The 13,157-nt window shown below is 28.6% G+C and overlaps 2 protein-coding genes across 3 annotated transcripts; one reads left to right on the top strand and one right to left on the bottom strand.

The window, feature by feature from the left end:
* The first annotated feature begins 605 nt into the window (after window positions 1-605).
* On the top strand, window positions 606-3,083 carry LOC120072184 (calmodulin-binding protein 60 B-like). 2 transcript variants are annotated; one of them, XM_039024593.2, is made up of 7 exons: window positions 606-764; window positions 845-920; window positions 1,010-1,619; window positions 1,711-1,871; window positions 2,001-2,105; window positions 2,359-2,503; window positions 2,625-3,083. In XM_039024593.2, the coding sequence occupies exons 1-7, from the start codon at window positions 673-675 to the stop codon at window positions 2,762-2,764; spliced, it is 1,329 nt and encodes a 442-aa protein (XP_038880521.2). In that variant the 5' UTR covers window positions 606-672; the 3' UTR covers window positions 2,765-3,083. The 2 variants fall into 2 exon arrangements, with proteins under 2 accessions (XP_038880521.2, XP_090167056.1); XM_090310930.1 differs by having other exon boundaries at window positions 608-764; window positions 2,362-2,503.
* A 7,421-nt stretch (window positions 3,084-10,504) lies between these two features.
* LOC150038102 (protein SAR DEFICIENT 1-like) lies at window positions 10,505-12,907 on the bottom strand. Its single transcript, XM_090311137.1, has 7 exons — window positions 12,664-12,907; window positions 12,450-12,576; window positions 11,964-12,279; window positions 11,712-11,872; window positions 11,478-11,582; window positions 11,080-11,224; window positions 10,505-10,892 (listed from the first exon to the last, which is right to left on the bottom strand). Exons 1-7 carry the CDS (start codon window positions 12,756-12,758, stop codon window positions 10,750-10,752), a joined length of 1,092 nt encoding a protein of 363 aa, XP_090167263.1. The 5' UTR covers window positions 12,759-12,907; the 3' UTR covers window positions 10,505-10,749.
* Window positions 12,908-13,157: the final 250 nt, after the last annotated feature.

Here is a 13,157-nt window from a genome sequence, read left to right as displayed (position 1 = left end):
GACAAATTTTGAAAACGGAAAAAATAGTTTTGTTATCAACCAGAAAGGTTTTTACGACCAACTTGATCAATGCTACACTTTTTTTTTTTTGGTAACTACAACATTTCTACTATTTCACTTTATTGGAATGTTTTCATGGAGCCTATCCATCGATGTATTACCATTTTACTTACTAATCCCTCTACATCTATTATCTCGTTAAAAATGCAAATCATCATAGGAAATATAAAGGAAATAGATGCTAAATTTAAAAAAAATAAATTAATGAATATCAAAGAGAATCTAAGATATTATAAGTTTGAGTTTGGTAAATGATGATTAAAATTATATATTAAAAAAAAAATAAAGATTGAAACGTGACACCAGAGGAATGAACAGGTACGTGGAGTGTGATGATGTAACTGGGTGCAGTCAAGTTTTACCGAAAATACAAATTATAGAGTAAACACACGGCCGTGACATAAAATGAGATGGAGGAAAGTTCATGGGAGGTTCTTGGATATGACAAGTAGAAATTGCTTTGGGATTTCACTATATCTTTCTCCTGGCCCCCACCAACTGCCTTATACATATATATATAAATGTAACTTCAACAAACACCCCCAACTCGAAACATCCACGTATCTTCCTCTTTCAATTTCCCATATTTATTCAAACCCACAGCAAAAAACAATGGAACAAAACAGGGACTCTCGTGAGCTGCATCTTCATCAACATCTTCAACAACAACCTCCCAACTCAATCTCCCACTCTTTTCCATCTGGGTTTGTGCTTCCTCCTCCTCCTTCCTCCTCCCCCCAATTCACGGCTTTTGTTTCATTATTCTTTTTGTTATATTTCTCAGGTCTGGACTTGGAGAACATGAGGTCGTTTTGTATCCTCAATCTTTGGCTTATGTGGAAAATTTTCTTCGTCCGCTCGTACGTTGTGCTATACTTTCTCTTTTTTGTTAAATCATTAATTGACCTACAAGTTTAAGCTGTTGCGTTATGGTGAATTTGATTTTCAGATACGAGAGGAGGTGGAGGCGAAAGTTAAGGCTCACATTAAGCGGTTCACCTGCCAATCATGTTCTAAGTCAAGTACCCGTCTAAAAGACGTTGCTGAAGATGATGCAGTTATAGTTGGTGGTGGTGGTGGATTTGGAAAGACGAATAATCTAAAGTTACGTTTCGTGAACAAGATTCCGTCCACCATCTTCACCACCAATGACATCGAGGCCGAGAACGGTGAGGAACTGCAAGTTGGACTATTTGATATTGCCGCCAATTATTACATCGTTGATGCCACACATCCTTTGTCATCGGCGTTGATTGAGGTCGTCGTCCTCGATGGAGAATTCGATGACGAGGAGGTGATAACTCGCTCAGATTTTTACAAAAGTGTTGTGTCTCAAAGGCTGGGAGAACGACCTTTGTTGGTTGGAGATGGGAAAAGGTTTCGCTTGAAAAATGGAGTTTCTTCCATCACCAATGTGTTCTTCACTAGAAATTCAAGCAGGACACGGACTAAGAACATTCGTTTGGGATTAAGAGTTATACATGACTCCAACGACAACTGCCCCACAATTCAACACGCTGTGTCTAACCCTTTTAGAGTGAAAGATCACCGAGTCCAACGTACGTATATCTTCTTGAGTCATACATATCTACATGCACCCATTTTTTCATTTTTATTATAATATCTTATATATATATATATATATAATAGTGAACAAGAAACACCACCCTCCGAGAGGAGAAGACGAAGTATGGAGATTGGAAGGGATCGGGCGAAATGGCGAATATCACAAGCGCTTATCTTCCGAAGGTATCCTAACCGTGGATAGTTTTGTGAAGGCTCATCAAAGGGACTATCGTTCTCTAAGAAAGGTATATATATATATATATATAAATATATAGCAAATTAGAATAAGAAATTCATAATCATATATATCCCTTAGTTTAATTATTTTGTAGTAAAACAATATATAGAATTGACATTGTTTTGGTTGCATGCAGTTGCTAGGTAATAGACTTTCAGACAAGAAGTGGAAGGCAATGGTGAATCATGCTTTGGAATATGTTCCTACCATCATCCCCACTTCTGATCCAACTAGCTTTGAGGTTTCTTTCTCTCAATCTCCTTCCCATCATATATGCAAAATAAAAACAATTCAATTAAAAAAAAAAAATACTTGAATGATTTACAAACTCTTTTTAAAAAATATATTTTTTGTCCTACTATATGAATTTCAGTGGATTAGAGATGTGCACAAAGTATTGATCCTTGAATTAATTTTATGCACATAATTATATCTTCATAAGTCTTGTCCCAAACTGAGAATTGATAATATTATACGGGAAAAAACAAAAAAAGCAGCAAAATTTGGTGCAAAATGAAGCCATGGAAGGTGTAGAAGTTGGCAACCAAAACACTGATGCAAGTAATCTTCGTGATGGGTTCCAAGATCAGACATTATTGGCCAATTTTCAACAGTTATTCTATAATCACATATTTCAAGGTTTGGATTTTTCTCTTCTCTATTTGATCAGCATGAAAAATCTCTACTTTTAAAATTATTATTTGATGCCAATATAATTGTCAAAAAGGAATATAATATTGTGTTTTTGATCAATTTGTAGATAATTACCCAGCACCAACATTCTTGTCACATGGAGAAGCTTCAACCTCAAATGTCCAGAATAATCATGTTGAAAATACAAGTACATGCAACCCATACTTCCAAGGAGCTTGGAACAAGTTGGTCCCCAAACCCAAATGAGGCAAAATTAATATTGGTCATAAAATCAAAACCAAAATGTATATGACCAATAAGATCATCCAAAGCTATTTTCTCTTCTCTTATAAAAAAAAATCGTTTTTTAAATCAAAATCGAGTCCTGACAAGTCTATAAGATTAAATGTTATGTATGTGTCAACCTAGTTACTAAAATAATTGCTTTTGGTTCAGGATATGATGAGAGTTCTATGCATATGTTAATCTAGTTGATATATCATGGTGCATCTATTGATCTTTTTATTATTTAGTATCTTGTTAAAAAAAAAAAAAAAAAAAAAAAAGTAAGATTAAATGTTTATTATCTTTTGTGTAATTTTCTCATTGTTTATTCTAAGAATGTGTTCTTTTGCTCGTTTATGTACTGGTATGTTTTTCTATTTCAAATTATAGATTTCTGCTTAGCATTATTAATTAATTAACTTTTTTTTTCTTCAGCTTTGACAACTTTTGATTTTTATCATTTAAACACTATCCAATAAAATGATAATGAAAATGTGACTTGAAAAATAGACAACCAACTAAAAAATTTAGAGATAGAATAGATATCTAGTTCAGAGGTTTGGAAAATAGTTATCATATATGTATGTATGTACACATAAATATATATGTATATATATAGATATAGATATATATTATAGATATATATGAGGGTTGTTTTCTGATATAGGAAAATTAACCAACTTTTTTACAAATATAACAAAATATTACATTTTAGACATTAATATCACTAATACTAATGTTTATTAGTTTCTATCACTTACATTTTGTTATATTTGAAAATATTTCTAGTAGTTTTGTCAATTAAAACAATTACCCTATATATTATCTATTTTTAATCCTCAAACATTTATAAAATTTAGGAAAAATATCAATTTATATCCTAAACTTTGGAGGTTGTATCAATTTAAACTCTAAACTAATAATTATATCAATTTAAACCTTAAACTAATAATTGTTTCAATTTAAACCTATAACTTTCATAAATGTATTGATTGATATTACTATGAAAGTTTAGGGTTAAAATTGATATACTTGTAAAAGTTCATGGTTTAAATTGATACAATTATTAGTTTGGAGTTTAAATTGATACAACCCAAAATTTAAGATTTAAATTGATACAATCTAAAAGTTTAAGGTTTATATTGATACAATTATTAATTCGATATTTAAATTGATACAACCCTTAAAATTCAAAGGTATAAACAAAAATTTACCCTAAAATTTATGGATTCAATCTAGTATTAATATTGTTCCAATATAAAACTTCACCTATAACCAAGAAGAGTGATCTGCCCTTCTTTTCTTTTCACCAATTACGCTTTCATTTAACTTTATCTCTCAAAATATATTGAAATATAAAATAATAAATAGTTGACCTCATCGCCAAAAAAAAGAAAAAAAAGTTAAAATTTTCTTTTATTTTATATATATATTACATGGTCAGGTGGTTACACATCAAAGTAATATAATGCCTCATTTCATATATGAATGCAATTCATGTATGAAAAAGAAAAAAAAAAAACATTATTGTTAATTTATATTTTGTTCTTTTCAAATACATTGTTCAAAATTTTATTTTAGACAATGAAAATATATTGTTTTATGTATAGTATATACAATTGTGTTACAAATACTCCTTTAGTGTTTGAAAAGTTTAGTTCACATTGATTATTAATTACCTATAAAAATAAATAAATTTAATTTCTTATTCCCATTTTATAAATGGACTATGGAAAAGAGAATTTTAATTTTCTATTTTGTAGGTATTAATGTTTGGTAATAAATGTTAAATTATATTTCCATAATTATAATAATAGCTAAAATAGTTCTATTACTAAATTTTTTATATTTTATAATTTATAATTTTAAATAATTGTTTAGAATCCTATATTTTGTATACTATAAATTAGTTTTTAAATATGAAGGGAAACTACTTTATTTAATAACAATAATAATAATGAATATGGTTTAATTATTTTAAAATCAAAATATATTGATTTGATCAAGTGAGAAAGAAATAAACATACGAAGTAAATCTTATTTTTAAAGAATAGAATTAAAAATTAAAAATTAATTTTAAATCGTATTTGGTTTTAGGAGGATCTTAAAGTCCGTAGGAAACTTGTTTTTAAAATTGGCCTAAAATGAGCGTATTTTAAAAATTGATTTTACCAAACACAAAAAACGGTTAAGATTTACTTTTAATCATTCCAATAACAACTCAACCGCACCCTTAGTTTTAATTTAATGTATAATTTGAGGGAAATTTATTTGTAAGAAATTACTGTTTAAAATTTAATCACTATGATTTTAAAAGATAGAATTTAATTAATAAATAAAATCAAGGAAATTCCATTACCTATTTTATTTGAAGTTTTTTTTAGTAAAGTTAGAAATTTAGTGTGAGTGGTTTGGAAAAAAAAGTTAAAATTTTGTTCTAACTATGGTTAAGAATTTAGTCTTATTTGATAAAATTTTATAAATAATTTCTATAATTTTATTTAGGCTAAATTTGTAATTTAATCCTTAAAAAAGTATTAATTAAAAAAGAAAAAAGAAAAAAAGAAAAGAAAAAGAAAAAGAAAAGAAAAAGAAAAAGAAAAAGAAAAAGAAAGGGAAAAGGTCCTTGTTTATGTACTTCAGTTGATGAGCAAGTTTGGACTTCTTCCAACAAAAATTGGATTTTTGTGATTTAGTCAAAAGGTCAACTTATCTTACTTTTTAAGTCTTTTAAGTCTTTTAATTCTCTTTATTTATTTATTTATATATATATATGAGAAATTTTTATGAATAGAAACAATGTCAAACTATTTATAATAATAGTAGAAAAAAAATATTGATAACCTTGAAGATTAAAATTTTACTACTTTAGTAAATAGTTTTTATTATATATATATAAAAAGAGAGATAATACTTGTGTTTCTTTAAATGTCACAGCTAACTTTAATGTTTATTTTGAAGGACTGTGACTGAATCAATATTCTATGTGCGAAAAAGATAAGAATTCATCTCATCATCTCATCATATTTCAGCCCTTTTGAACAATAAAAATGTCTCTGTTCATGAATGTTTGATTTAAGTTGTGAATGGTCAAAACTCAACTTTTTTTAAAAAAAAATAAAATCCTTTTTTACTCAATTTTTAAATTATTCGATCCATTAATCTGTATGAAAGTCGGTTTAGAATGTTACTAATTCTAAATCTATTCTAAATTTAGATTTATAAGCATGCATTGTGATAACTTCTTCTTTATAAACAAAAGAAGATATATTATAAGGTTTGTTATATTGAATATTGATTCGTAGGGGATATATTTTTTTATATGTAATTTGTTCTAAATGTATTGAACTAGCATCATCATTATAAACATCATGATCAAATGTCAAGAATAATGGGCAGAAAATAATCTTATAAGGTCGAATTTAGGAGAAAATGAGTTGTAATTATTTTATTTTTCAAGGTTTTGTTGTAAACGTTCATGAATTGCATCGTTGATGTGTCACCAATGGTCTAAAATTCGTTTATAGTTTGATTATTTAGGTTGATTCAAATGAAATGTTGTCAGCATAGATTTCAACAATTAATATTCACGTTCACACCAATTTGAATTCATCTTTTAAATACCCTTCAATTTTCAAAGTTGATGTTTCCCCATCAATTTCTATCCAATGAATAAAACCCAACTTTTTCGATTATTAACTCCTTTGAACATTCATATATTTTTCAAAAAAAAAAAAAAAAAAAAAAAAAATTTGTTTTAGTACTGAACTTTGAAAATTATTTTATTTCCGTCCCTAAAATTTTATAAATATTCATTTTAATCATTGAACTTTTAAAAAAGTCTTATTTTGATCCATGATATATTAAGAATTTGTTAATTTTTTAATAAAATGATGATGTGATGCTAAAAAAGTTAGCTACACTAAAAAAATCTAGAGTTTCAACATTGAATAAGGTGACAAAGTGAGAGAATTTAAAAGATATTTTTTATTTCAAGATTTTAGTCGTTTAATATTTTGGCATATTAATTGTTGACATTTTACTCCACATTCATCTTACCCAATACATCATAAACTCCCTCACATTTCTCTTGAACAGTCAACATAATTTTAATAACATGGACTAAAATAAACATTTTGTAAAAAGTTTAGAAACTAAAAACAAATGTTTTTTAAAATTTAAGGACCAAAATAGAACAAGATTCAAAGTTCAGGGACTAAAATAGGATTTAAACTTTTTTTTTTCTTTCTTTGTAGTAACTATTTGATTTTTTATTTTTGAAAATTGTACTTGTTCTTCCACAATTGCTTACTCATAGTTCTCATTTACCTATGTAAAATTCTGAATTCCTAAGAAAACTTATTATCATCATTTGGCTAAATTATTGTTTATTGTTATGTTCGAGAGAGAGGATTTTATTCTACATCTAACTATTGTTCAATTATACATGAAAATGATAGGAGAAGACGAGATTAATGAAAAAGAGTCATAGTGTCATGTTTAGTTGCTTAGTTACAATGTTTGAAATACAGCTAAACAAGAAAGATTACAAAATCTCTTACAAAACATGCAATTAAAGAATGCTAAAAAAAAGGTGTGGTTGATAAACTGAAAAACTTAGGAACTAAATAAGAAAGGTTATGGGAAGATGATTTGTGATATATAATCAAAAGTAAATATATTTATAGAAATGGGAAGTGGTTGCAAGTTGGATGTTAACCATTCATAAACTAAACAAATATTATTAATAATCATTTCTTAAAATATGGATATTTTATAATTCTGAATCATACAAATCTAATTGGTAAGCTAAATATATTTGTTCAAATGGAATGAACTTTTTGTTGAAGATAGTTGGAAATTGCAAAGAGGATGGTCAAAGTTCAAAAGGTAATAAATGTGATAACACATTAGAGCATTAATTCAGCCATTGTCCTTAAAATATACATTATATTAGTTCAGATGGGACATTAGAAAAAACATAACCCCCCATATATATAAAGACTTTATGAACCAAGTTTAGGGGGACCTCATAAGTCTTAAAAATCAAAAATCCCTTTTTTTTTTTTTTTTTTTTTTTTGGTTAGACATAGTCAAAACTTGCTTAATTGAATCAACATCAATGACCTTTTTCTATTTTTCCCATCTCTTATTATTTTTTTTTAAAAAAAAACTTGAAATAAAAAGTAATGGAGGTTTTTTTTTTTAACATTTCAAACAAACCACTTATAAATTATTTCTTTTTTTTTACATAATTTATAAGATATAGTTATATGAAAGTAATTTGTGTAAGAAGAAGAAAAGAAAGGTAGATTTTTCATGGTTATTTTGGGTAAATCTCATATTGGAGCAATATAATACTAGATTTCATTAATAAATCTTATTAATGTTAAAATCTGAAAAATAATATATATATATAGGCCATCATGAATTGGCTTAGTGGTAAATAAGAGAGCATCCCCTTGACAAAGGTCTAATAGGTCATTTGTTCAATTCTTGGATACCACTTACCTACTATCTAATATATTGTCCTATTTTGTTTTTAAAACATGGTTATAATTGAAGGATCGATTTTGAGGGGGAGATTTTACATCTTCTTCTTAGCCAAATTCTTAAAAACAAAAAACAAAAAACAAAAAAAACCTATATTTTTAGTTTTCAAATTTTGATTTGGTTTTTGAAAACATTGGTAGAAAGTAGATAACAAAATAAATTACGATGTCACGTTTTCATTATCATTTTATTGGAAAAGTTAATAAAATGATTGGGTTTATGAATAAAAATAAAAGTTAGTTTTGAAAGCTAAAGTCAAAATGAGTAGAACTCAACTAATATAGTACTTGTACTATCAACTTTGAAGTCAGAGGTTGGAGGGATCGAATCTCACAACGGAAGCGTTTGAATGTGTGTGCGTTTAATATGTGTTTCAAATTTATAGAAAATATAGAGAAGTTTAAACATATTTTAATCATGTTTTACCATGAAGAATTTCAAGTAGAAACTAAATACCTTTGAAGACAACTCTTCACTCTTCTGTGGTTCTTCACTGTGATCACGACCTCTTCAATCTTCTTGGATCTTGAACAAAACACTATCACCAAGTCTTCCCCGCTATTCTCTAGCAAGGAATAGGTTCGTGGGAACCTCTTTTGGAAGATAGGGAAGAGTTTTTGAATTTTTATAGAGAAACTCTTGCTATGTATTTTTTTTTTCTTTTTGAGTAATGTGTGATTGAGACAGAATTGACAGTGAGAGATGTGAAGTACAGTTCTTCTGTTTGTTTCAAATGCAGAAACCTGCATAATAAATGAAGGGAGTTAACTCCCCTCCCTACTTACATTAACTCCCCTTTAACTATAAGAGAGTTATGTTATTATTTGATTTAATTTAACTTAAATGAAATTTACTTTAATAAAACTACATAATCATTAATTAATCAAATTAATTATTCTTAATTAATTAAATATCACATATTTAATTGATATTACATTTGAGTCATATTCAAATGTATTTTCCTCTCATAACTTATAGTCTAATATGAATATCATTCACATTAAATTTAACTTATAGTTTTAATATAAAATTCATTCACATTAAATTTAACTTATAGTTTTAATATGAAACTCATTCACATTAAATTTAGCTTATAGTTTAATTGAATGTCATTCATATTAAATTTAACCAAAAGTTTTAATTTGATTGTCATCCATATTAAACTTACCTATAGTTTTAATATGAACCTCATTCATATTATTTAATATTTGAATCTTGTCCAGGTATATTATTCTCTCATATTATATAGTTTAATTTTGAATTTTATTCAAAATTAACTTTATAATATAATGTATCTATGTACATTTTATTAATTGCATCACATACAATTAATATATATTTCCTTACTCCTCTAATTACCTCTTACTTCTTAAGTCTCACTAATTCTCCAATGAACAATACCATAAACAAATTCCTCTTAGGCCAATTAGATGGAGGGACCCTATTGTTCAAGACTCAGAGTCAGTACTTAAGGGCAATTCGTCTACTTACACTAAAGATGGAAATGAGTGAATTCTATCTTGTGTAGCTATCTTTCCAACTTCTTACTTGGTCAAATCCTAAAATGGTAGGCTTATTGAGTCTGTGGCTCGGGCCCCATACAAATTAAGGAACTACCCTCATAAATAGGAGTTCATAACTCATTTAAGATTGAGGTTGAGTTACCTATAGTCATTATATGAAATGTTAATCTCTTTAGTCAACCGTCTTATAAAGAGAGACTAATTATTTCGCAGTCCCGTCTTATACAAACTCATTGTATAGAATACCCGGACTTGTATGTCTCTCCATGAATGATTTAGATAAAATCATTTGCAACACTTTCAACTATTGTAACATTTATAAAGTGGGTCAATATCCATAGTGTCACCAGAATAAGACACCCAACTTTATTCATACACTACAAACCATTTAGGTTATTACTTGAACATGATCCACCTCTATGTTTCAAGTTATATAAAATAACCTTGAATCCTAGTTTATTTCATTGAGTCACACAAGTCTAATGGTACGGTCAAATAAGATAACTCATTTTTTATTAAAATAAATGAATTTTGTTTATACATAACAAACCATGAAATTTAAGACATAATCCCCGATAAAGGTTTGATTTCCTCATTCCACATGTTGTAAAATAAAAAGAGTTTTGAAAACTAAAGAGAAGAGAAATTAATTAAAATTCCGTCGAATTAAATGTTTATAATTTTGAATAGAAAAAACATAAGTACATAATTAAACGACAAAGAACACATTCTTAGAACACAAAATAAGAAAATAACATAAAAGATAACAAAGATTTAGTCTTTATAAACATCTTCTCACTTTTTTTTCTTTTTTAATTTTTAAGATAGCTCATAGATGATCCTATGGTGATGGTAATATATTTGTTTGAATTTTATGACCCTTCATTTGGATCATTTGGGATTGGGCACCAACTTGTTCCAAGCAGCTCCTTGGAAGTATTGATTGCATGTGCTTGTATTTTCAACATAATGATTGTGGGCATTTGAGGTTGAAGCTTCTCCATGTGACAACAATGTTTGTGTTGGGTTATGATCTACAAATAAATCAAAACCACAATATTATATGTTTGTTTTACAATGATATATATATATATAAATCAAAAACACAATATTATATGTTTGTTTTACAATGATATATATATATAGATATAGATATCAAATAATAATTTCAAAAGTAGAGATTTTTCATGCTGATCAAATAGAGAAGAGAAAAATCCAAACCTTGAAATATGTGATTATAGAATAACTGTTGAAAATTGGCCAATAATGTCTGATCTTGGAACCCATCACCAAGATTACTTGCATCAGTGTTTTGGTTGCCAACTTCTACACCTTCCATGGCTTCATTTTGCACCAAATTTTGCTGCTTTTTTTGTTTTTTCCCGTATAATATTATCAATTCTCAGTTTGGGACAAGACTTATGAAGATATAATTATGTGCATAAAATTAATTCAAGGATCAATACTTTGTGCACATCTCTAATCCACTGAAATTCATATAGTAGGACAAAAAATATATTTTTTAAAAAGAGTTTGTAAATCATTCAAGTATTTTTTTTTTTTAATTGAATTGTTTTTATTTTGCATATATGATGGGAAGGAGATTGAGAGAAAGAAACCTCAAAGCTAGTTGGATCAGAAGTGGGGATGATGGTAGGAACATATTCCAAAGCATGATTCACCATTGCCTTCCACTTCTTGTCTGAAAGTCTATTACCTAGCAACTGCATGCAACCAAAACAATGTCAATTCTATATATTGTTTTACTACAAAATAATTAAACTAAGGGATATATATGATTATGAATTTCTTATTCTAATTTGCTATATATTTATATATATATATATATATACCTTTCTTAGAGAACGATAGTCCCTTTGATGAGCCTTCACAAAACTATCCACGGTTAGGATACCTTCGGAAGATAAGCGCTTGTGATATTCGCCATTTCGCCCGATCCCTTCCAATCTCCATACTTCGTCTTCTCCTCTCGGAGGGTGGTGTTTCTTGTTCACTATTATATATATATATATATATAAGATATTATAATAAAAATGAAAAAATGGGTGCATGTAGATATGTATGACTCAAGAAGATATACGTACGTTGGACTCGGTGATCTTTCACTCTAAAAGGGTTAGACACAGCGTGTTGAATTGTGGGGCAGTTGTCGTTGGAGTCATGTATAACTCTTAATCCCAAACGAATGTTCTTAGTCCGTGTCCTGCTTGAATTTCTAGTGAAGAACACATTGGTGATGGAAGAAACTCCATTTTTCAAGCGAAACCTTTTCCCATCACCAACCAACAAAGGTCGTTCTCCCAGCCTTTGAGACACAACACTTTTGTAAAAATCTGAGAGAGTTATCACCTCCTCGTCATCGAATTCTCCATCGAGGACGACGACCTCAATCAACACCGATCAACTCGATGTCAATATCGAACCGTTCTCGGCCTCGATGTCATTGGTGGTGAAGATGGTGGACGGAATCGAGGACGACGCACAACTATCAATCAACTTGACCGAACATGACAAAGGCCTTAACCTTGTATCTGAAAATCAATCCAATTTATCATAACGCACCGGCTTTAAACTTTCAACTGAATCGATGAATTAACAAAAAGGAGAAAAATAGAGAAACATACAAGCGGGCGAAAGAAATTTTCAACATAAGCCAAAGATTGAGGACACAAAACCTCATGATCTCCAACTCCAAACCTGAGAAAAACAACAAAAAAATAAAGATGAAATGAATATGATGAAACAAAAGAAGAAACCCCAGATGAATGAAGAAAGTAGAAATACCCAGATGGAAAAGTAGAGTAGCGGGAGGTTGTTTGATTGTGTAGTTGTTGATCATTCTGAGGATGGAATAAGCTGTTTTTATCATGGTGTGACATGATTGCTAGATCTTCTCTGAGTTTAGAATAAATGGAAATTGAAGAGACAAATATAGAGGAAGATACGGTAGGAATTTCGAGATGGGTTGTTGGGAGTTTATATTAACAAGGTTTTTTTTGATCGTTTGTTGGGAGTCATGGAGAAACGTTAAGTATATAAAGGTAGTTGCAGGAAAAAAACTAGTGAATTCCAAAGCCACTTCCCACTTCCAAGAACCTGCCACGAACTTTCTTTCTTGCTTCTCTTATTTAGTCATTCTTTGATCAATAGGCGTCTGTCCCTTCCATTATATTTTTCTAGACAAAAATCCTTACGCGGGTGCATCTATCTATCTTTACATAGCTCATAAATTATCCAATATTTTTTTTTTATGTATTTCCTTTTGTATATAATTACAA

This window comes from Benincasa hispida, chromosome 2 (assembly GCF_027475165.1).
Source record: "Benincasa hispida cultivar pf3 chromosome 2, pf3_genome.v1.1, whole genome shotgun sequence".
NCBI classification, from domain to species: Eukaryota; Viridiplantae; Streptophyta; class Magnoliopsida; order Cucurbitales; family Cucurbitaceae; genus Benincasa; species Benincasa hispida.
The sequence above is the reverse complement of the archived record's forward strand: the minus strand, read 5'-3'. Positions and strand labels throughout refer to the sequence as shown.